The 26,018-nt window shown below is 47.3% G+C and overlaps 1 protein-coding gene across 1 annotated transcript in view; it reads right to left on the reverse strand.

Annotated features, from left to right (window-relative positions):
• Positions 1-3,693, reverse strand: part of CMTM6 (CKLF like MARVEL transmembrane domain containing 6) — an 83,149-nt gene extending 79,456 nt beyond the window's left edge. The window contains exon 1 of the mRNA XM_068236224.1: positions 3,450-3,693. Coding sequence (XP_068092325.1) covers positions 3,450-3,551 — 102 coding nt within the window. The 5' untranslated portion in view covers positions 3,552-3,693. The remainder of the gene's footprint in view (positions 1-3,449) is intronic.
• Between the last annotated feature and the right edge of the window lie 22,325 nt (positions 3,694-26,018).

The following is a 26,018-nucleotide window of genomic DNA, read 5'->3' on the forward strand; positions in this document are numbered from 1 at the left end:
TCGAATTCCGTGCACTTTAATAGGAATCGATCGGAAAATGATCGGAAAGCAAATCAAACATGTTGGAAATAATCGATCTGACAGTAAATCGACCAGAGAATATCATAGTGTGTACCCAGCATTAAGCTCACAATGATCGAATCTGCTGGTTATCTGTTATGCAGGAGCCGTAGAGATCTTTCAATCAACTCGCTGCAAAAATCGGTCAAAATTAGAATCTGACGGTAAATTTTTGTCAATCGGACGGGTCGATAGACCAATGGCTGCAGTATGATAGGTTTTCAATAGATTTCATAGTGTAATGTACCGCAAATCAGTGTATGGGGAAACCGATCTCTCTCTGATCAAAATCAGATATCGATTAATCCATGTGCCTCATTGGCCACAAATCTATGCATGTATGGGCACCTTAACTTACAGTCTAATTAAGCTTAAAATCAAGAAATCTGATAAATGATCAGAATGCCACCACTACTAACTGTACTATCTTATTCAGTACAAAGCTCTATACCTGTCCAGCATCTGGAAACCCTTTCCACCTTATTGCCAGTGCACAACTACTCAAAAAACAGACATTCTTGATTAATGTTCAACCCATAATACGTAGTTTCCAAAACTGACAGTTTTCACTATAATGAAAATCTGTAACTAAAAAAGTTCCCCTGGGGGGTACTCACCTCGGGTGGGGGAAGCCTATGGATGCTATCGAGGCTTCCCAAGTTCTCCTGGGTCCCACGGCAGCAGCGATAAAGCTCCCTGAACGGCAGGGGTGTAGATATTTACCTTCCCTGCTCCAGCGCAGTATCATCTCTCCACTCAGAGATAGGCAGAAATAGCCGATCGCTGCCGGTCCTCTCTCCAGCGCCTGCGTAGTACAGCGGACCTGACAGAGATTGGCTAATACAAAGTTTCCACAAAACACAAAATGGGGTTTAAATGAACCAGTATTTCTCTATTTATTTTTCGTTCACAATGTCTTCAAATTGCGGACAAGACGTATGGATACAAATTCAGAGTTCCAATTCACATAAAACATGTTTCACGGCCAAAAGCCGCTTCCTCAGAGGCACATCGTATACAAACATCTGTTAAAAAACATACAGTATAGACCATATGAGTCAAATACATACCATTGGAGATCTATGCGCATATCAAGATATAAAGGTCAATGCCAAAATGATGTATATATTTATCTTACCAACTGTGAATCAAAGGTAAATACAGCCGCAATCCAGAAAGATGTAAATTTATGGAGGCCGACCCTTCCCCCAGCCACTCACAGACCACAAGTCAGCAGTAATGTGAATAGAGGGAGAGCGGCGAGGTGACCATGGAGTGCACTTCAGATGTAGAAGTGACAACATTGCTCACTTCCTGCATTTAAAGTGTGTCACGTGATAACTCTGTGTGGCTTCCTTCTTTTCGGGTTACTGCTGATACAAAGGTCCATGAGTGATGGGGAGGCAGCAGGGACCTTCACCAGGGCAGCATGGTGGCGTATGGGATAGCGCTCTCGCCTTGCAGCGCTGGGTCCCTGAATCCCAGCCAGGTCAACATCTGCAAGGAGTTTGTATGTTCTCCCTGTGTCTGTGTGGGTTTCCTCCGAGGTACTCTGTTTCCTCCGACATCCCAAAAACATAGAGATAAGCTAATTGGCTTCCCCGTAAATTGGCCCCAGACTATGATACATGCACTACATGATAAAGCCATACAACTATGGTAGGGACTAGATTGTAAGCCCCTCAGGGACAGTTAGTGACAAGACACTATACTCTGTACAGCACTGTGTAATATGTTGGAGCTATATAAATACTTACATAAATAAAATAAATAATGCCCTATACAAGGGGAAGGTACAAAACAATTACCATTTATACTGCACTTTTCTCTTGGTGGACTCAAATTGCTTGAGCTGCAGCCACAAGGGTGCGCTCAGTAGGCGGGGTTAGGGGTCTTGCCCAAGGACTCCTTACTGAACAGGTGCTGGCTTACTGATTAGGAAGAGCCAAGGTATAGGAAGCTACCTATACTGAGAGGACACCTTTAATTAACTATACTGTGGGTAGTAACCTATAATAGGGGTGGCTACCTATCCGGCTCGTGGGTAGGAAGGACACCCACTTTTAACTATCAATACTGGGAGGACACCTGTGCTGCTGGGCAATATTTTTTTGTTGGGATGGGGTGGGGGCACACCTCTGGCTACCTATTTTTACAGGAGAAAGGGACACTAGTGGGGTAATTGGGGGGAGGGTTCCACAAACGATGTGCTGGTTGGGGCAGTGGCGGACAAAGTAAACGATGGGCCCCTGTGCAAAATAAATGAAGTGGGCCCCATATGAGTGGGCATGGTTATAACAGATCATGGTTGGATCCAAACAATTCCGATAAGATAAAAGTACATGAACCTAGGTCACATTCTCTAGGCACTGTATTATGTAGCACACATTTTAAACTTGTATATGACTGGGGTACAAGTTATTATCACTGTTTCTCTTGAGTTTCAGCGATAAATACAAGGAGAAAAGCTTAGGGGACAATCAGCCCCTGACTGGTGCAATTGCATGGGCCCTAGAGGACATGGGGCCCCTGTGCGACTGCACAGGCCTATGTCCGCCTCTGCGTTGGAGCCACAAAAACTTTAGCAGATAGCAAAACCCCTGACAACAACACAACGCCCCAGTGTGCCTAAAATTACAATCAGTCTGTGCGGCAGCCAAAACTGGTTGTCACCAGCGGCACAAAGAAGGAGTCTATAAACAACGTTATGTTGTATTCTACCCGTTCATGCTGTCACTGGCAACAGGAAATGAGGGGAGTGTCACCAACTTTGAAACATAGTTTCACATAGGCCTAGTGCACACCGGAGCGTTTCCGCTGCGGTTTGCGATCTGCTTGCGGGTGCGGATCTGCTAGGGTAATGCATTTCAATGGGGTGGTGCACACCAGAGCGGGAGGCGTTTTGCAGAAACGCATACTCCCGGGCTGCAGCAGATTTTGGATTGCGGATGCGTTTCTGCCTCAATGTTAAGTATAGGAAAAACGCAAACCGCTCTGAAAAACGGCACTTCAGAGCGGTTTGCCAGGCGTTTTTTGTTACAGTAGCTGTTCAGTAACAGCTGTAACAATACATGAAATCTACTACACCAAAAACGCTACACAAAACCGCAAAACGCTAGCTGAAACGCTGCAGAAAAATAAGAAAAAGCGTTTCAAAATCTGCTAGCATTTTGCGGATCTGCTAGCGGTTTTTGGTGTGCACCAGGCCATAGAGAACATTTTCTGGCTCTTCTAGAAGTTATGTAACTGCTGTGTAGTGTGCCATGGCTGGATACGGAACTACCACGTGGGTAATGGGTAGGGCACCTCAGCCACAACCCCCTTCATTACTGACACCCTGTAGACAACTAATGCCATCACATCACATCGAGCCATTATTAGCCACTCACCAGCTGTATTCCCTTTATGATAAGATGTTGGCGTTCCATGGGCGTGAAGCGGGCAGACTTCTGTATGACCTCAGTTGTTGGCTGGTAAGCCGGATCCGCCATGGTGACAAGTCGGCGCTGTTATAGCACGATGGCTTCTCGCTGCTGCCCCTTCGCTTCGCTATGGCTGCTTCGCACTACAAGGTGGATTTCTTTGTTTGCCCCGTACTTCCTGGTCGGACTAAGATGGAGTCGTCGAAAAAAGAAAGTGAAAGCAGAGGGTAGGGGCGGATTCGGGCGGTACGCCAGCACTTGTTGGAATGTGACATCGTCACTGTACATTCTCCGCCAGAGCTGCCAATACCTGCCTGCGTGCCTTGTGTTGGATGACAGCACTCCTCCTCCCAGCCGCATGTCCCTGCCATAATAATGTATGGAAATGTATACCTTGCTCACAGCACTGCCTGTTCCCTGCCCCCCTCCTTGTCCCTGTACATAACATACAATATTTTGGGGTCCTTTACTAAAAAAAAAAATATAAATATAATAAAGCCCTTTATTTAAAACTGCTTTATAAAATTCTGGTGGCACTTTGAAAGTGCCGTATATCATCAGAAGCAGGCCCTTTCCCACAGAAAATCGCTATGGCAAATACACTGTGAGGGCCCATTCACACTAGAGCGCTTACACTTTTTAAAGCACTTGTGTAATGAAACCCTAAGGGCCCGTTCTCACTTGGGCGATTTGCGCTAATCGCCGGCGCTTAACGCAAATCGCCAAATGCAAAGGTGTAACCTGCATCATTTTCAGGCGATTTCCCAGCGATCGTGTTTCAGTGCTATAGTAAGATTGTGGAAAAATCGCTGCAGTGTCCAGTGTATCACTCCCGCAATTTAGCGCTTTTAAGTGTGGATGGGGCCTAAGGGCTGGTTCACACTTGAAGCTTTTTCAGCGCTTTGCTGATAGCCGGCGATCAGCAAAGCAGCATGTATCCCCATGGATACATTCACACTGCGGCGTTTGTGATTTCAATCAAATGCACAGCATACAGCATCTATGGGGCGATTGCGCTGTGATTTTCTTTCTATTGACAGGAATCACAAGCGCAAATCACTTAAGAAAATTGTGAGATTTTATTATGGACCCAAACGCAATCGCCGTGAAGTCCAATGTGAACCAGCCCTAATTGCGCTTTTCTGCAGTAATTACAGCAGGTAATAAAAAAAATTACAGGCCAACTGCAAACATACAGAAAATGTAGCACGCAGTGCGTTAACGATTGAGCAAAAAACAAAGTTTGGTGGAAAAGGGGTGTAGAAATGAACATGTTAATCGCGGTGCCCTTGCAATCAGAAAAATGTAAACACCCTAATATTTATATCATTGCAGCCAGTGGAAAAGCACCCTTATGCTGGGAATACACGGGTCGACCCGGCGGCTCGATTAGACGCTGGATCGACCCCCGCCGCGTCCAGGGCCGGTTTAGGCAACAATGGGGCCCCAGGGCAAAATAAACCTGGGGGGCCCCCCCAACAGATACCCCGGAACAAAAATTGGCATTAAGGGACCTTTTTTGCAGCTGGTATAGTAAGGGTGTGTAGCCCCAATCGGTCGGAGCTCCACATTCCTGCTACCCCAGCCTGCATGGGGGACAAGGGGTTAAAAAGTTTCAGGAGGGGGGACCCCACATAATTTAAAAAAAAAAAAAAATTCCTGCACTCTAAACATAAAAAAAAATTGTGAAAATAGGAAAAAATGCCAGGAATCTTCATACAGCCATATTGCGGCTGTATAGCGATCCCTGGCCAAAGCGATGCGGCTGCGTATGGACCCCCTGGAAACCCCGTCAGGAAATTTATTGCTCTTTCTTTTGATGCATGTAAAATTACACTACTGTTAGGTTTGCTACTAAAAGTGACATTTACAGCATTTAAAAGTATACTTTTTTCCTTTGAAACTTTAAAATCGATTTTCTCAAAAACTATAAGGTCTTTTTGAAAAATTGTTTTTTCCCTTTTATTCCCAATGTTCTCCTTAACATATCCTGCAAATTTAGGGTTTCTAGCATTTAAGGTGGATTTGCTATTAAAGTGAACCTAAAGCCACACAAAAAAAATGAGATGAACTCACCTGGGGCTTCCCTCAGCCCCCTGCAGCCGATCGGTGCCCTCGCAGCTCCGCTCCGATCCCTCTGCACCCGCCGGCGAACACTTCCGGTTTGGCCGTCACCGGCCGACAGGCATGGGAATGCGAGTGATTGTTCGCGTTCCCAGCCTGTATATCGCCCCCTATGCTGCTATTGCGGCCTCCTGGGGCGATATACAGGCTGGGAACGCGAACAATCACTCGCGTTCCCATGCCTGTCGGCCGGTGACGGCCAAACCGGAAGTGTTCGCCGGCGGGTGCAGAGGGATCGGAGCGGAGCTGCGAGGGCACCGATCGGCTGCAGGGGGCTGAGGGAAGCCCCAGGTGAGTTCATCTCATTTTTTTTGTGTGGCTTTAGGTTCACTTTAACCATTAAAGTCGGCAGGTTTTAAAATGTGTATTTTTTTTCCTTTGAAACTTTAACATCAGTTTTATCAAAAACTATAAGGTCGATTTGAAAAAATGTTTTTCCTCTTGTAGCCACTGGGGGCCAGTACAAGCTCTGGGGCCCTGGGGCAATTGCCCCCTTTGCCTCTATGGTAGCGCCGGCCCTGGCCGCGTCCCCGCTGGTCGCCGCCGCCGTCCAGATCAATTCCCGCTCGTCCCCGCGGGCGCTCTTTATCTAGGGATCAAGCGGCCGGGGATCGAGCGGGGTCATCGGACCTGTCGGAAATTATCAATCGAGCCGCTGGAATAATCGAGCTGTGTATGCCCAGCATTAGGCCTCTCACACATAGGAGCCTGAACTGCACACACACTTGTCAGGCTGGCCATGAGCGCCTTTTTGCTGTCAAGCCCCCAACAGATCCACAGGAGTAGCTGACAGGTAGTGAATTCACCTCCTTTAAAACGGAACTGTAAACTGTTTAAAAAATAAGAGTTTCACTTACCTTGGTCTTCTGCCATCCCCCTGCAGCCCACCTGTTCCCACGCAGCCACTCACCGATGCTCTGGTCCCACACAGTGGCTCACTTTCACTTCGCGCAGTTCGGGGGAACTGAGCCTGCGTGGTCCTGGTCACACGCCTCCTTGTTCACGCTCCCGTACTGCACAGGCGCAGTAGAGTTTTTCTCGTACTGCACCTGCGTAGGGCGCTCCTGGCTGCAGAAACGCATACTAGGATACGCGTAGCCAGGGAGCAATGGTGGTCGACTTACAAGTCGACCTCCATTGCGGGGAAAAAAGTGAGCCGTTGCAGGGGAACAGAGGATAGGTCCAGGACTGCGAGGGCACAGGTCGCTGCAGGGGGCTGGCAGCAGTGGCGTAGCTAAGGAGCTGTGGGCCCCGATGCAAGTGTTACATTGGGGCCCCCCAAGCACTCTATACATAACAATTGATACGGCGCACCAAAACCTGCCAATGGTAATTACAGTGTCAGAGATACAAGAAGGGGATGGGGAACAGCTTGTTTATGATGATCACTATTCAAAGTATCTATAGAAGTGATTATTATGAGCACAGGACCAATAGAGAGCTAATACTGCAGTTGAGGAAGGGCCCTTCGGGGCCCCTCTGGCCCAAGGGCCCCGATGCGGTCGCTACCTCTGCAACCCCTATTGCTACGCCCCTGGCTGGCAGAAGCCCCAGGTAAGTGAAACTTATTTTTTATAGTTTTCAGTTCCGCTTTCAGGCATTGTTCACATCTAAAATCGCAATCACTGAGGCCAGCGTTTTGCGATTTTGTGAGTGATTATTTTCCCCTCCTGGCTCTTACCTGCACGCTACTTTTTTTGTGAATCACTTTTCAAAGCGCTTTTGCAGAGTGATTTGTTTTATCACTTCCTGTCACAAGTCAGGAAGTGAACTCTCTGACCCAGAAAATAAATATTATGTATTTATTCTTAAAAGCGTGAACGCAATTGCCGCTCAGGGCCCTTTTCCACCAGCGCGTTTGCGCTGGCTGAATCGCAAAAACGCAAACCGCTAGCGATTTTACAATCGCTACGGTTTGCTTTTTAACATAGGAATCGCAGTAGGTCATTTCCACTACCGCGATTCGTTTTTTACTTGATCGCGATCGCGCCGCGGAGCGACTTTTGCCACGATTTTGCTATGCAGTGCATAGCATAGCAAAATCGCGGCCGCGAACGTCGGGGAATCGGCGGTAATTGCGATTCAGCAATCGCTAGCGTTCAGCGTGAACGCTAGCGATTGCTAGTGGAAAAGGGCCCTCAAAGTGATTTTGTGAGCGTTTTGAGCTTTTCCTATACCTTCCATTGTAGCAAAAACGCCTTAAAAATGGTACATGCAGCTCTTTGATGAGTGAAAAGCAGACAAAACGCACTGATATGAACTATCCCATAAAGATTCATTGCACTTGCGATTTTAGGGCATTTTTTTAAAAACACAACACGCCCTAGGTGTGAACGAGCCCTCAGTGTGAGAGATGCCTAACTATCCATTCATAAGTTTCTCTTGCATGTCAGCCCACTTTAAAAATGTTGGCACCAGAGAAAAAAAAGCTTTCACGTAAGATTGCACATCATGCAGCTACTATACTGGTTAAATCCTAGTTCACAGTGCATCAGTTGTGTTGCAGAATAATTCTGTTAATGTCAGCTCACTGTGCATAACTTCTATGGAGCTGTTCACACTACTGCCTTGTAACTGATCACGTTATTCTAACTGGCTGCATGCAGGCTTTGTATTAACCAGTTGAGGACCGCTGTGTTAAACCCCCCTAAAGACCAGCCCATTTTTCTTAAATGGGCCACTGCAGCTTTAAGGGCTTGCTGCAGGGCCACACAACTCAGCACACAAGTGATTCCCCCCCCCCCCCTTTTTTCCCCACCAACAGAGCTCTCTGTTGGTTGGGTCTGATTGCTCCCTCAGTGTTTATTTTATTTTTTTATAAATATTTCTGTTCCTTTTTTTTTTTTTTTTTTTTTAATTCTACTATTTATTTATTTTATTGTTTTTCTTAAATCCCTCCCCCCAGCTAGCCAAGCACGGCGATCGGCTGTCATAGGCTTTGGCCTATGAGAGCTGATCGCTCTCCTGTGTCCCAGGGGACAGCCGTGTCACACGGCTTTCTTCAGTACAGCGCTTCCTTAGATCGCAGCGCTGTACTATGTTAAAAGACGGCGGTTTCACCGTCTAACGTGATTGCCGCTGGGAGACTGAGCGCGGTCTCCTGCTAGCCCCATTGAAAGCCATTCAGTAATCGGCGTGGAGTGGTCCTGCGGCTGCCGCAGTGTTCATGCCAATCGGCGTGGAGCGGTCGGCAAGTAGTTAACCACTTAAGGACCACAGTCTTTTCGCCCCTTAAAGGGACACTGTAGGGGGGTCAGGGGAAAATGAGTTGAAGTTACCCGGGGCTTCTAATGGTCCCCCACAGACATCCTGTGCCTGCGCAGCCACTCCCTAATGCTCCGGCCCCGCCTCTGGTTCACTTCTGAAATTTCAGACTTTAACCAGCTGAGCGGTCTGGACGAGCTCAGCTCGTCCAACACCGCCAGAGGCTGCCGCTCAGGCCCTGCTGGGCCGATTTTCACCAAATAAAAAGCAGCACACGCAGCCGGCACTTTGCCAGCCGCGTGTGCTGCCTGATCGCCGCTGCAGCGCGGCGATCCGCCGCGTGCAGCGGCGAAAGAGGGTCCCCCTAGCCGCCCGAGCCCAGCGTAGCCGGAACAAACAGTTCCGGCCAGCGCTAAGGGCTGGATCGGAGGCGGCTGACGTCAGGACGTCGGCTGACGTCCATGACGTCACTCCGCAGCGAAACACGGAAGGCCGCTTATTGCGGCCTTCCGTGTTACTTCTGGCCGCCGGAGGCGATCGTAAGAACGCCTCCGGAGCGCCCTCTAGTGGGCTTTCATGCAGCCAACTTTCAGTTGGCTGCATAAAATAGTTTTTTTTTATTTAAAAAAAACCCTCCCGCAGCCACCCTGGCGATTTAATCAGAACGCCAGGGTGGTTAAAGACTCAAAACCCCTGCGCCTGCATTGCCGTGTCCTCACTCCCGCTGATGGCACCAGGAGCATACTGCGCAGGCCCAGTATGGTCTGTGCCGTGTGCTCCTGGTGACATCAGGGGAAGCGAGGACACGGTAACGCAGGCGCAGTGGTTTTCAGACTTTAACCACTTTACCCCCGCGCGTACGTATTTCTCCGCCCCTTTTTCCATCCTTTAAAAACCAGGGACGGAGAAACACGTACTTTCCGCGTTCCCGACGCTGCCCGCGCTCCCGCTCGTAAACACGCCGCCCGCCGCTAGTAAAACCGCCGCCGCCCGCTCGCCCAGAGATCAATGAATGGGAAAATCCATTCCCGTTCGTTGATCTAAGCCCCGCAATGATCAGCTGCTCTCCTATGGGCAGCGCGATCATTGTGAGAAAAAACTCACGTGTCCAGCCTCCTTATTCTTCCTCCAAGCTTCCGGAAGGAAGCTTGGAGGTCGCATTAAAACAAAAAGTTACTGTGGCCATCTTGTGGCCAAATAGTAAACTACACCCTACACATTTTTCACATACAAATAAATGACTTTTACACATAAAATTAACTCATTACCTCCCACACTCCCCATTTTTTTTTTTTTTGTAATTAAAAAAAAATTAAAAAATTTACAATTAAAAAAAATACATAAATAGTTACCTTAGGGACTGAACTTTTTAAATATTTATGTCAAGAGGGTATAACACTGTTACTTTATAAACTATGGGCTTGTAATTAGGGATGGACGCAAAACTGAAAAAAATGCACCTTTATTTCCAAATAAAATATTGGCGCCAAACATTGTGATAGGGACATAATTTAAATGGTTTTATAACCGGGACAAAAGGGCAAATACGTTTCATGGGTTTTAATTACAGTAGCATGCATTATTTAAAAACTATAATGGCCGAAAACTGAAAAATAATTATTTTTTTCCCCACATTTTTCCTATTTTCCCATTAAAACACATTTAGAAAAAAATAATTCTTGGCATAATGTCCCACCTAAAGAAAGCCTAATTGGTGGCGAAAAAAACAAGATATAGTTCATTTCATTGCGATAAGTAATAATAAAGTTATAGACGAATGAATGGAAGGAGCGCTGAAAGGTGAAAATTGCTCTGGTGCTCAGGGGGTAAAACCCCTCAGTGGTGAAGTGGTTAAAGTCTGACATTCCAGAAGTGAACCAAAAGTGGGGCCAGAGCATCGGTGAGTGGCTGCGCGGGCACAGGATGCCTGCGGGTGACCATTAGAAGCCCCGGGTAACTTCAACTCATTTTCCCCCGACCCCCCCCTACAGTATCCCTTTAAGGACCAGAGCCTTTTTTTCCATTCAGACCACTGCAGCTTTCACGGTTTATTGCTCGGTCATACAACCTACTATCTAAATGAATTTTACCTCCTTTTCTTGTCACTAATACAGCTTTCTTTTGGTAATATTTGATTGCTGCTGCGAGTTTTAGTTTTTATTATATTCATCAAAAAAGACATGAATTTTGTAAAAAAAATGATTTTTTTTTACTTTCGGTGATAAATATTGTCAAATAAAGTAAAATTTCTGTATACATTTTTGTCCAAATTTATTGTGCTACATGTCTTTGATTAAAAAAAAAACATTCAGTGTATATTTATTGGTTTGGGTAAAAGTTATAGCGTTTACAAACTATGGTGCTAAAAGTGAATTTTCCCATTTTGAAGCATCTCTGACTTTTCTGAGCACCTGTCAGGTTTCATGAGGTGCTAAAATTCCAGGATAGCATAAACACCCCCCAAATGACCCCATTTTGGAAAGAAGACATCCCAAAGTATTCACTGAGAGGCATGGTGAGTTCATAGAAGATTTTATTTTTTGTCACAAGTTAGCGGGAAATGACACTTTGAGACAAAAAAAAAAGTTTCCATTACTGCTAACTTGTGACAAAAAAAATGAAATCTGCCACGGACTCACCATGCCCCTCTCTGAATACCTTGAAGTGTATACTTTCCAAAATGGGTTCATTTGTGGGGTGCGTTTACTGTCCTGGCATTTTGGGGGGTGCTAAATTGCAAGCACCCCTGTAAAGCCTAAAGGTGCTCATTGGACTTTGGGCCACTTAGCGCAGTTAGGCTGCAAAAAAGTGCCACACATGTGGTATTGCCGTACTCAGGAGAAGTAGTATAATGTGTTTTGGGGTGTATTTTTACACATACCCATGCTGGGTGGGAGAAATATCTCTGTAAATGACAATGTTTTGATTATTTTTTTTACACACAATTGTCCATTTACAGAGAGATTCCTCCCACCCAGCATGGGTATGTGTAAAAATACACCCCAAAACATATTGTGCTACTTCTCCTGAGTACAGCGATACCACATGTGTGGCACTTTTTTACACCCTAACTGCGCTAAGGGGCCCAAAGTCCAATGAGTACCTTTAGGATTTCACAGGTCATTTTGAGACATTTGGTTTCAAGACTACTCCTCACGGTTTAGGGCCCCTAAAATGCCAGGACAGTATAGGAACCCCACAAATGACTCCATTTTAGAAAGAAGACACCCCAAGGTATTCCGTTAGGAGTATGGTGAGTTCATAGAAGATTTTATTTTTGTCACAAGTTAGCGGAAATTGATTTTAATTGTTTTTTTTTTCACAAAGTGTCATTTCCGCTAACTTGTGACAAAAAATAAAATCTTCTATGAACTCACCATACTCCTAACGGAATACCTTTGGGTGTCTTCTTTCTAGAATGGGGTCATTTGTGGGGTTCCTATACTGCCCTGGCATTTTAGGGGCCCTAAACCGTGAGGAGTAGTCTTGAAACCAACAATGTCGCAAAATGACCTGTGAAATCCTAAAGGTACTCATTGGACTTTGGGCCCCTTAGCGCACTTAGGGTGTAAAAAACTGCCACACATGTGGTACCGCCGTACTCAGGAGAAGTAGTATAATGTGTTTTGTGGTGTATTTTTACACATACCCATGCTGGGTGGGAGAAATATCTCTGTAAATTACAATCTTTTGATTTTTTTTACACACAATTGTCCATTTACAGAGAGATTTCTCCCACCCAGCATGGGTATGTGTAAAAATACACCCCAAAACACATTATACTACTTCTCCTGAGTATGGCGATACCACATGTGTGACACTTTTTTGCAGCCTAGGTGCGCTAAGGGGCCCAACGTCCTATTCACAGGTCATTTTGAGGCATTTGTTTTGTAGACTACTCCTCACGGTTTAGGGCCCCTAAAATGCCAGGGCAGTATAGGAACCCCACAAGTGACCCCATTTTAGAAAGAAGACACCCCAAGGTATTCCGTTAGGAGTATGGTGAGTTCATAGAAGATTTTATTTTTTGTCACAAGTTAGTGAAAAATGACACTTTGTGAAAAAAAAACAATAAAAATCAATTTCCGCTAACTTTTGACAAAAAATAAAATCTTCTATGAACTCGTCATACACCTAACAGAATACCTTGGGGTGTCTTTTTTTCTAAAATGGGGTCACTTGTGGGGTTCCTATACCGCCCTGGCATTTTACGGGCCCAAAACCGTGAGTAGTCTGGAAACCAAATGTCTCAAAATGACTGTTCAGGGGTATAAGCATCTGAAAATTTTGATGACAGGTGGTCTATGAGGGGGCGAATTTTGTGGAACCGGTCATAAGCAGGGTGGCCTTTTAGATGACAGGTTGTATTGGGCCTGATCTGATGGATAGGAGTGCTAGGGGGTGACAGGAGGTGATTGATGGGTGTCTCAGGGGGTGGTTAGAGGGGAAAATAGATGCAATCAATGCACTGGGGAGGTGATCGGAAGGGGGTCTGAGGGGGATCTGAGGGTTTGGCCGAGTGATCAGGAGCCCACACGGGGCAAATTAGGGCCTGATCTGATGGGTAGGTGTGCTAGGGGGTGACAGGAGGTGATTGATGGGTGTCTCAAGGTGTGATTAGAGGGGGGAATAGATGCAAGCAATGCACTGGCGAGGTGATCAGGGCTGGGGTCTGAGGGCGTTCTGAGGGTATGGGCGGGTGATTGAGTGCCCTAGGGGCAGATAGGGGTCTAATCTGATGGGTAGCAGTGACAGGGGGTGATTGATGGGTAATTAGTGGGTGTTTGGAGGAGAGAACAGATGTAAACACTGCACTTGGGAGGTGATCTGATCTGCGGGCAATCTATTGGTGTGGGTGGGTGATCAGATTGCCTGCAAGGGGCAGGTTAGGGGCTGATTGATGGGTGGCAGTGACAGGGGGTGATTGATGGGTGGCAGTGACAGGGGGTGATTGACGGGTGATTGACAGGTGATCAGTGGGTTATTACAGGGAAGGACAGATGTAAATAATGCCCTGGCGAATTGATAAGGGGGGGGTCTGAGGGCAATCTGAGCGTGTAGGCGGGTGATTGGGTGCCCGCAAGGGGCAGATTAGGGTCTGATCTGATGGGTAACAGTGACAGGTGGTGATAGGGGGTGATTGATGGGTAATTAGTGGGTGTTTATAGGAGAGAATAGATGTAAACACTGCGCTTGGGTGGTGATCTGATGTCGGATCTGCGGGCGATCTATTGGTGTGGGTGGGTGATCAGATTGCCCGCAAGGGGCAGGTTAGGGGCTGATTGATGGGTGGCAGTGACAGGGGGTGATTGATGGGTGGCAGTGACAGGGGGTGATTGATGGGTGATTGACAGGTGATCAGTGGGTTATTACAGGGAAGGACAGATGTAAATAATGCCCTGGCGAATTGATAAGGGGGGGGTCTAAGGGCAATCTGAGCGTGTAGGCGGGTGATTGGGCGCCCGCAAGGGGCAGATTAGGGTCTGATCTGATGGGTAACAGTGACAGGTGGTGATAGGGGGTGATTGATGGGTAATAAGTGGGTGTTTAGAGGAGAGAATAGATGTAAACACTGCGCTTGGGTGGTGATCTGATGTCGGATCTGCGGGCGATCTATTGGTGTGGGTGGGTGATCAGATTGCCCGCAAGGGGCAGGTTAGGGGCTGATTGATGGGTGGCAGTGACAGGGGGTGATTGATGGGTGGCAGTGACGGGGTGATTGACAGGTGATTGACAGGTGATCAGTGGGTTATTACAGGGAAGGACAGATGCAAATAATGCCCTGGCGAATTGATAAGGGGGGGGTCTGAGGGCAATCTGAGCGTGTAGGCGGGTGATTGGGTGCCCGCAAGGGGCAGATTAGGGTCTGATCTGATGGGTAACAGTGACAGGTGGTGATAGGGGGTGATTGATGGGTAATTAGTGGGTGTTTATAGGAGAGAATAGATGTAAACACTGCGCTTGGGTGGTGATCTGATGTCGGATCTGCGGGCGATCTATTGGTGTGGGTGGGTGATTTAGATTGCTCGCAAGGGGCTGATTGGTGGGTGGCAGTGACAGGGGGTGATTGATGGGTGATTGACAGGTGATCAGGGGGGATAGATGCATACAGTACATGGGGGGGGGGGGTCTGGGGAGAATCTGAGGGGTGGGGGGGGGGGTGATCAGGAGGGGGCAGGGGGGGGGAATAGCGTTGACAGATAGTGACAGGGAGTGATTGATGGGTGATTAGGGGGGTGATTGGGTGTAAACATGGGTCTGGGGGGTGGGCAGGGGGGGGGGTCTGAGGGGTGCTGTGGGCGATCAGGGGGCAGGGGGGGGGGAATCAGTGTGCTTGGTGTAGACTAGGGTGGCTGCAGCCTGCCCTGGTGGTCCCTCGGACACTGGGATCACCAGGGCAGGAGGCAGCCTGTATAATACACTTTGTAAACATTACAAAGTGTATTATACACTTTGTATGCGGCGATCGTCGGGTTAACATCCCGCCGGCGCTTCCGTATGGCCGGCGGGATGTTGCGGCGGGTGAGCGGAGCCAGGCGGCGGCGGAGGATCGCGTCACGGATGACGCGATCGCTCCGCCCATGCCCTTACAAGGACCGCCGCCTCTGTGGGTGAGCTGGTCCTTGCGGGCTCCACTTCCCGGCCGCCGCTGTGCGTTAGGCGGTCGGGAAGTGGTTAACACTGAATCATTTGCTGTGAGTTATAGCTGAATGAACTGACGTGCAATCTAGTGTCCGTGTTTCCCTATGAGTCAGTTCACATTATATGTGTTTTAACTGAAAGCTTTTCACAATGCACTGCTATGGAACAACTGATCAGTTAAAATACAGGATCTTCTAAAAAAATTAGCATATTGTGATAAAGTTCATTATTTTCTGTAATGTACTGATAAATATTAGACTTTCATATATTTTAGATTAATTACACAAAACTGAAGTAGTTCAAGCCTTTTTATTGTGTTAATATTGATGATTTTGGCATACAGCTCATGAAAACCCCAAATTCCTATTTCAAAAAATTAGCATATTTCATCCGACCAATAAAAGAAAAGTGTTTTTTTTTTTAAAAAAAGTCAACCTTCAAATAATTATGTTCAGTTATGCACTCAATACTTGGCCTGGAGTCCTTTTGCAGAAATGACTGCTTCAATGCGGCGTGGCATGGAGGCAATCAGCCTGTGGCACTGCTCAGGTGTTATGGAGGCACAGGATGCTTCGATAGCGGCCTTAAGCTCATCCAGAGTGTTGGGTCTTGCGTCTCTCAACTTTCTCTTCACAATATCCCACAGATTCTCTATGGGGTTCAGGTCAGGAGAGTTGGCAGGCCAATTGAGCACAGTAATACCATGGTCAGTAAACCATTTACCAGTGCATGAAGTGCTCCAAAATCTCTTGATAGCTAGCTGCATTGACCCTGCCCTTAAAACACAGTGGACCAACACCAGCAGCTGACATGGCACCCCAGACCATCACTGACTGTGGGTACTTGACACGGGACTTCAGGCATTTTGGCATTTCCCTCTCCCCAGTCTTCCTCCAGACACTGGCACCTTGATTTCCAAATGACATGTAAGTTGCTTTCATCCGAAAAAAGTACTTTGGACCACTGAGCAACAGTCCAGTGCTGCTTCTCTGTAGCCCAGGTCAGGCGCTTCTGCCGCTGTTTCTGGTTCAAAAGTGGGTTCATGCTTCCATCTGCTGAAAAGCTTTATGGAGATGAAGATTTCATTTTTCAGCATGGCCTGGCACCTGCTCACAGTGCCAAAACCACTGGTAAATGGTTTACTGACCGTGGTATTACTGTGCTCAATTGGCCTGTCAACTTTCCTGACCTGAACCTCATAGAGAATCTGTGGGATATGGCCGCATAGGGGTGCTATTTTGGCTGGGAACGCGTAGTATCAGCTGCGTTCCCCAGCCTGACGGGTCCTGACGGCAAAACTGGAAGTGGCCGCCAGCGGGACCCGGAGCATCAGAGCGACTCGTCGTGGGCACCGATCAGCTGCAGGGGGCTGAGGTAAGCCCCAGGTGAGTAAAACTCAATTTATTTTTTACTCTTAAGGTTCACTTTAACGCCGCTATCGAAGCATCCCAGGCCTCCATAACACCTGAGCAGTGCCACAGGCTGATTGCCTCCATGCCACGCCGCATTGAAGCAGTCATTTCTGCAAAAGGATTCCCGACCAAGTATTGAGTGCATAACTGAACATAATTATTTAAAGGTTTACTTTTTTGGTTTTAAAAACACTTTTCTTTTATTGGTCGGATGAAATATGCTAATTTTTTGAGATAGGAAATTTGGGTTTTCATGAGCTGTATGCCAAAATCATCAATATTAAAACAATAAAAGGCTTGAACTACTTCAGTTGTGTGTATTTGAATCTAAAATATATGAAAGTCTAATGTTTATCAGTACATTACAGAAAATAATGAACTTTATCACAATATGCTAATTTTTTGTAATGTTAATTTGGTGCATCTGTTTTGGATGCAAGATATGTATCCTGCCTATAAGTTAAGGCTCATACACACATCAGACTATAGTCTTTGGAAAATGAAAGATCACAGACCAATCTTACCACCCTTCATGTAGTATGAGAGCCATACCTTCACAGTCTTTTCTATGGAGCTGAACTCCCCATCAGAAAAAAAATCTTTGCAAGATGCTGCACACACAGATAATGCACAGACACAAAAAAATCAGTATCTGCAAAAGAGCTGTTCCTGCAAAAGAGCCGTTCCTGCAAAATGCATTCATAGTCTATCTGCAGATCATCATACACACCTTGTTTAACTGACATTCATCTGCAGATCAGACAATCATCTGCAGATCTGAAAATCCATCCTGGTGGATCTGATCTGCAGATGAATGTCTGTTAAACAAGGTGTGTATGATGATCTGCAGATATCATAGACTATGAATGCATTTTGCAGGAACAGATCTTTTGTAGGAACAGATCTTTTGCAGATACTGATCTTTTGAATGTCTACAGCATCTTTCTGTGCAGCATCTTGCAAATATTTCTGTCTGATGGAGAGTTCAGCTCCATAGAAAAGACTGTGTAGGTATGGCTCTCATACTACATGGAAGGGGGTAAAATTGATGAGCCTTAAGGCTCTGCAAACCTATGCTGGTAGTCATTCAGATGCAGCCTCCTCTCTAGAGATGGCCCGAACCTCAGATTTTCGGGTTCGCGAACTTCCGCAAAAGTTTGATTTGCGTGAACTGTCGCAAACCGCAATAGACTTCAATGGAGAGGCAAACTTTGAAAACTAGAAACATTTATGCTGGCCACAAAAGTGATGGAAAAGATGTTTCAAGGGGTCTAACACCTGGAGGGGGCATGGCGGAGTGGGATAGATGCCAAAAGTCCCCGGGAAAAATCAGGATTTGACGTAAAGCAGCGTTTTAAGGGCAGAAATCACATTTTATCGCCAAATTGGAGGCCTAAAGTGCTTTAACCCCCTTGGCGGTACTCAGTTTCTGACGCTGCATCTGCCAGGAGGTTTTTTGCCCTCCCAATTTTTTTTTACGCTTTAGCTAGCATTTCGCTAGCTAAGGGTATGTATTAGGTTGCTCCGGTCCCCCCCATGCCCGCCGATCGCCGCCGGCTATACATACCTCGCCACGATCCCACGCAAAGCGCAGTTTCCTGATCGGCTTTCGGCGTTGCTATGGCGACGATCGGAGATGACATCATCGACATCAGCCGCAATCCCGATCGCCGTCATCGCGAAGCCTGGAGCTGATTGGGTGGCTGCACCGGCGTGGGAACACTGGGGGCTATTACGGGCGATCGCGGGGGACCGGAGCAACTTTGTGCATACGTTTAGCTAGCGAACCGCTAGCTAAAGCGTATTGCACCATTTTTTTTTTTAAGGCCTGGGGCCATGTGATCCTCAGCGGCGGCTACCCCGTATGTAGCATGGGGTTACCGCTAAGGAGGTTAAAACATCTTGCATGTGTATACATCAATCAGGGAGTGTAATTAGAGTACTGCTTCACACTGACACACCAAACTCACTGTGTAACGCACCGCAAACAGCTGTTTGTGTAGTGACGGCCGTGCTGGACTGGTGCGCAACATGTCCAGAGTGCAGGCGATGGCGGCTTTCAAGTCCATATGGTCGGGCTGAGGTAGCTTAATGACAGAACAACAGTGACTGAGTGTCCAACTGATCGAATTTGGTCCGTTACAATGAAGTAACGACCTTATCGTGGGTGTGCACCCCGAGACACTCATATAGCCGTCGGTCATTGCTTTATTGTGATACGCAAGCCCCTTCACCGCGGCAAGGTAACGATCATGAAGGGGAATTGGCACATGTACATGCCTTTTGTTTTGTTGTTGCAGCTGCAGTGCAGTCAGAAAAATTAGTCAGGCATGTACACGCACCAGAAAAATTATTATAGCGGCCGCTGCTAGCAGCGGCCTTAAAAATTCAGGAATCCGCCTGGTGTCCTGGACCCTGTTGGTGGTGGTGGAGAAGGCAGTCAAGTGGCCTGCAGGCAGAGATGCTGTGTGGGGAGCGACTAATGGTGTGTACACACTTGAAAGATAAATGAAAGATATCAGACCAATTTTACCCCCTTCCATGTAGTATGAGAGCCATATTCTACACAGTCTTTTCTATAGAGCTGAACTCCCCATCAGATAAAAACTCTTTGCAAGATGCTGGACACAAAGATGCTGTACACATTCAAAAGATCAGTATCTGCAAAAGATCTGTTCCTGCAAAAGATCCACTCCTGCAAAATGCATTCATAGTCTATGATATCTGCAGATCCTCATACACATCTTGTTTAACAGACTTCATCTGCATATCTGACAATCATCTGCAGATCTAAAAATCCATCCTGGTGGATCTGATCTGCAGATGAATGTCTGTTAAACAAGGTGTGTATGAGGATCTGCAGATATCATAGACTATGGATGCATTTAGCAGGAACAGATCTTTTGCAGATACTGATCTGTTGAATGTGTACAGCATCTTTGTGTGCAGCATCTTGCAAAGAGTTTTTATCTGATGGGGAGTTCAGCTCCATAGAATAGACTGTGTAGAGTATGGCTCTCGTACTACATGGAAGGGGGTAAAATTGGTCAAAGATCTTTCATTTATCTTTCAAGTGTGTACACACCATTAGTCTTGGGGCAGGCAGCCAGTCACACGGCTAGGGTGGCCATCCGTCCGGATTTCCGCCGGACAGTCCGGTTTTTGGACCTGTGGTCCTCCGTCCGGCGGAAGGCAAGGGAGGACAGCCAAATGTCCTCCTTTTCGGCCCTCTCCTCCTCCATCTCCCTTACGCTGGTGCACAGGCGCAGTGGCGCTGCCTGGAACGCAGCAGTGATGAGCAGCGCTGCCTGGAAGGCAGCCCGTATATGATTGGCGGGGGGAGGAGCCGACCCGGCGACGCGCGAGCGCGACCCAGAGCCGCACCCATAACCACGCAGCAGCAGCAGCCAGCCAGCCAGCCACTAGCCGCCAACTGCCAGTGCCAGGAACACCAGCACTAGGGGGGCCTGCTAGTAAGCCAGCAGCAGTAGTGAGTGCCCGGCGAGGAGAGCGCTGGCAGCCCGGTCGGGTGGATGAGCGCCTGTAGCGGGGAGCCGGGGGGAGATGCAAGACACGGGGATACTTGGCAGCAGATGACGTGGAGCAGCAGCATGAGCAGCGGATACAGCAGCCTGGACGAGGACTCGGAGGAGTTTTCTGCATCGCTAAAACCTCCTTCAAGAGGAGCCCGTGGAAGAGTCGTCCCGAGGCCAGCAAGTGAGTGTCCTTCCCAATGTTCCCGTACATGTATACGGCAGTCTGGCACACATGCCTGGCACAGTGCGGGTGAGCTGATGCTCTGTGCTGTAGATCATCATTGGGGGAGATTGTAACAGCACTGTTCTGTTTGAATGCAGGAGAGGGACACGCAAGTCAGCTGCTTCACTTTTCTTTATTTTTACATCAGAACTCTTATCTCCTGCTGTCCTCAGGGAATGCCATGCAGAGCATATGCTTGGCTAACTATTCTGGGGGGACCTAAAGACCTGGCTACAAATAGTGTTGGGCGAACAGTGTTCGCCACTGTTCGGGTTCTGCAGAACATCACCCTGTTCGGGTGATGTTCGAGTTCGGCCGAACACCTGATGGTGTTTGGCCAAACTGTTCGGCCATATGGCCGAACTAAGAGCGCATGGCCGAACGTTACCCGAACGTTCGGCTAGCGCTGTGATTGGCCGAACGGGTCACGTGTAGTGTTGGGCGAACATCTAGATGTTCGGGTTCGGGCCGAACATGGCCGCGATGTTCGGGTGTTCGAGCCGAACTCCGAACATAATGGAAGTCAATGGGGACCCGAACTTTCGTGCTTTGTAAAGCCTCCTTACATGCTACATACCCCAAATTTACAGGGTATGTGCACATTGGGAGTGGGTACAAGAGGGAAAAAAAATTAGCAAAAAGAGCTTATAGTTTTTGAGAAAATCGATTTTAAAGTTTCAAAGGGAAAACTGTCTTTTAAATGCGGGAAATGTCTGTTTTCTTTGCACAGGTAACATGCTTTTTGTCGGCATGCAGTCATAAATGTAATACATATAAGAGGTTCCAGGAAAAGGGACCGGTAATGCTAACCCAGCAGCAGTACACCTGATGGAACAGGAGGAGGGTGGCGCAGGAGGAGAAGGCCACGCTTTGAGACACAACAACCCAGGCCTTGCATGAGGACAAGAAGCGTGCGGATAGCAATTTGCATTTTGTCGCCATGCAGTCATAAATGTAATACAGATGAGAGGTTCAATAAACAGGGACCGGAAACGCTAACCCATCACAGATGTTCATTGTTCATGTTACTTGGTTGGGGTCCGGGAGTGTTGCGTAGTCGTTTCCAATCCAGGATTGATTCATTTTAATTTGAGTCAGACGGTCTGCATTTTCTGTGGAGAGGCGGATACGCCGATCTGTGACGATGCCTCCGGCAGCACTGAAACAGCGTTCCGACATAACGCTGGCTGCCGGGCAAGCCAGCACCTCTATTGCGTACATTGCCAGTTTGTGCCAGGTGTCTAGCTTCGATACCCAATAGTTGAAGGGTGCAGATGGATTGTTCAACACAGCTATGCCATCTGACATGCAGTCCTTGACCATCTTTTACAGGCGATCGGTGTTGGAGGTGGATCTGCACGCTTGCTGTTCTGTGTGCTGCTGCATGGGTGTCAGAAAATTTTTCCACTCCAAGGACACTGCCGATACCATTCCCTTTTGGGCACTAGCTGCGGCTTGTGTTGTTTGCTGCCCTCCTGGTCGTCCTGGGTTTGCGGAAGTCAGTCTGTCGGCGTACAACTGGCTAGAGGAGGGGGAGGATGTCAAACTCCTCTCTAAAGTCTCCACAAGGGCCTGCTGGTATTCTTCCATTTTGACCTGTCTGACTCTTTCTTCAAGCAGTTTTGGAACATTGTGTTTGTACCGTGGATCCAGAAGGGTATAAACCCAGTAATTGGTGTTGTCCAGAATGCACACAATGCGTGGGTCGCGTTCAATGCAGTCCTAGGCCGAAGAGGTCATAGCCTAGGGTCACAAAAACCTGTTTATTTGGGCTATTTCAATGGTAGTGATGCTGACGTACATAAATCTCAGCCATGGCCGTTAGCAACATCTGAATTTCACGAAATGTCTCATGCAGGTAGAAGACATATTGTTAGACTTGGATTCCAAAGATGGGGTCCCTACATCTCTGCAAACTAGAGTTACAGGGGTCCAAAATTGGTAAAATCCCCCATAGGCTTTCATTGCCTCCCTATTTCACTTTCCAAAATCTCACATCTTTTCAAAGGGCAATTGCTCAGCAGTGGCAAATTTTCTAGCATTGTAGGGACCCTTAGGGGGAACATGACTGGTGAGTTTCGGGCCCCTAGGCCGAAGAGGTCATAGCCTAGGGTCACAAAAACCTGTTTATTTGGGCAATTTCAATGGTAGTGATGCTGACGTACATAAATCTCAGCCATGGCCGTTAGCAACGTCTGAATTTCACGAAATGTCTCATGCAGGTAGAAGACATATTGTTAGACTTGGATTCCAAAGATGGGGTCCCTACATCTCTGCAAACCAGAGTTACAGGGGTCCAAAATTGGTAAAATCCCCCATAGGCTTTCATTGCCTCCCTATTTCACTTTCCAAAATCTCACATCTTTTCAAAGGGCAATTGCTCAGCAGTGGCAAATTTTCTAGCATTGTAGGGACCCTTAGGGGGAACATGACTGGTGAGTTTCGGGCCCCTAGGCCGAAGAGGTCATAGCCTAGGGTCACAAAAACCTGTTTATTTGGGCAATTTCAATGGTAGTGATGCTGACGTACATAAATCTCAGCCATGGCCGTTAGCAACGTCTGAATTTCACGAAATGTCTCATGCAGGTAGAAGACATATTGTTAGACTTGGATTCCAAAGATGGGGTCCCTACATCTCTGCAAACCAGAGTTACAGGGGTCCAAAATTGGTAAAATCCCCCATAGGCTTTCATTGCCTCCCTATTTCACTTTCCAAAATCTCACATCTTTTCAAAGGGCAATTGCTCAGCAGTGGCAAATTTTCTAGCATTGTTGGGACCCTTAGGGGGAACATGACTGGTGAGTTTCGGGCCCCTACGCCAAAGAGGTCATAGCCTAGGGTCACAAAAACCTGTTTATTTGGGCAATTTCAATGGTAGTGATGCTGACGTACATAAATCTCAGCCATGGCCGTTAGCAACGTCTGAATTTCACGAAATGTCTCATGCAGGTAGAAGACATATTGTTAGACTTGGATTCCAAAGATGGGGTCCCTACATCTCTGCAAACCAGAGTTACAGGGGTGCAAAATTGGTAAAATCCCCCATAGGCTTTCATTGCCTCCCTATTTCACTTTCCAAAATCTCACATCTTTTCAAAGGGCAATGGCTCAGCAGTACCAAATTTTCTAGCATTGTAGGGACTCTTAGGGGGATCATGACTGGTGAGTTTTGCCACTGCTGAGCCATTGCCCTTTGAAATGGTGTGAGATTTTGGAACGGTAAATAGTAGGCCCAATGAAAGCCTATGGGGGATTTTACCAATTTTGGAGCCCTGTAACTCTGGTTTGCAGAGATGTAGAGACCCCATCTTTGGAATCCAAGTCTAACAATATGTCTTCTACCTGCATGAGACATTTCGTGAGATTCAGACGTTGCTAACGGCCATGGCTGAGATTTATGTACGTCAGCATCACTACCATTGAAATAGCCCAAATAAACAGGTTTTTGTGACCCTAGGCTATGACCTCTTCGGCCTAGGGGCCCGAAACTCACCAGTCATGTTCCCCCTAAGGGTCCCTACAATGCTAGGAAATTTGCCACTGCTGAGCAATTGCCCTTTGAAAAGATGTGAGATTTTGGAAAGTGAAATAGGGAGGCAATGAAAGCCTATGGGGGATTTTACCAATTTTGGACCCCTGTAACTCTGGTTTGCAGAGATGTAGGGACCCCATCTTTGGAATCTAAGTCTAACAATATGTCTTCTACCTGCATGAGACATTTCGTGAAATTCAGACGTTGCTAACGGCCATGGCTGAGATTTATGTACGTCAGCATCACTACCATTGAAATAGCCCAAATAAACAGGTTTTTGTGACCCTAGGCTATGACCTCTTCGACCTAGGACTGCATTGAACGCGACCCACGCATTGTGCGCATTCTGAACAACACCAATTACTGGGTTTATACCCTTCTGGATCCACGGTACAAACACAATGTTCCAAAACTGCTTGAAGAAAGAGTCAGACAGGTCAAAATGGAAGAATACCAGAAGGCCCTTGTGGAGACTTTAGAGAGGAGATTGACATCCTCCCCCTCCTCTAGCCAGTTGTACACCGACAGACTGTCTTCCGCAAACCCAGGACGACCAGGAGGGCAGCAAACAACACAAGCCGCAGCTAGTGCCCAAAAGGGAATGGTATCGGCAGTGTCCTTGGAGTGGGAAAATTTTCTGACACCCATGCAGCAGCACACAGAACAGCAAGCGTGCAGATCCACCTCCAACACCGATCGCCTGGAAAAGATGGTCAAGGACTACATGTCAGATGGCATAGCTGTGTTGAACAATCCATCTGCACCCTTCAACTATTGGGTATCGAAGCTAGACACCTGGCACAAACTGGCAATGTATGCAATAGAGGTGCTGGCTTGCCCGGCAGCCAGCGTTATGTCGGAACGCTGTTTCAGTGCTGCCGGAGGCATCGTCACAGATCGGCGTATCCGCCTCTCCACAGAAAATGCAGACCGTCTGACTCAAATTAAAATGAATCAATCCTGGATTGGAAACGACTACGCAACACTCCCGGACCCCAACCAAGTAACATGAACAATGAACATCTGTGATGGGTTAGCGTTTCCGGTCCCTGTTTATTGAACCTCTCATCTGTATTACATTTATGACTGCATGGCGACAAAATGCAAATTGCTATCCGCATGCTTCTTGTCCTCATGCAAGGCCTGGGTTGTTGTGTCTCAATGCGTGGCCTTCTCCTCCTGCGCCACCCTCCTCCTGTTCCATCAGGTGTGCTGCTGCTGGGTTAGCGTTACCGGTCCCTTTTCCTGGAACCTCTTATATGTATTACATTTATGACTGCATGCCGACAAAAAGCATGTTACCTGTGCAAAGAAAACAGACATTTCCCGCATTTAAAAGACAGTTTTCCCTTTGAAACTTTAAAATCGATTTTCTCAAAAACTATAAGCTCTTTTTGCTAAGTTTTTTTTCCTCTTGTACCCACTCCCAAGGTGCACATACCCTGCAAATTTGGGGTATGTAGCATGTAAGGAAGCTTTACAAAGCACAAAAGTTCGGGTCCCCATTGACTTCCATTATGTTCGGAGTTCGGGTCGAACACCCGAACATCGCGGCGATGTTCGGCGAACGTTCGCGAACCCGAACATCTAGGTGTTCGCCCAACACTAGCTACAAATACTGGGGTCACCTATAGACCTGCCTAACTATTCTGGGGACACCTAAAAACCTGGCCATCTGTACCGGAGACATCTATAGACATGGCTAACTACTCTGGGGACACCCAAAGACCTGGCTACCTATTCTGGGGACATTATACACCTGGCTACCTATTCTGGGGACAACTATACTCATGGCTACTTATACTGGGGACACCTATAGACCTGTCTACCTATGCTGGGGGTACCTATTTTGGGGTAACTGC

This window comes from Hyperolius riggenbachi, chromosome 5, assembly GCF_040937935.1.
Source record: "Hyperolius riggenbachi isolate aHypRig1 chromosome 5, aHypRig1.pri, whole genome shotgun sequence".
Lineage (NCBI taxonomy): Eukaryota > Metazoa > Chordata > Amphibia > Anura > Hyperoliidae > Hyperolius > Hyperolius riggenbachi.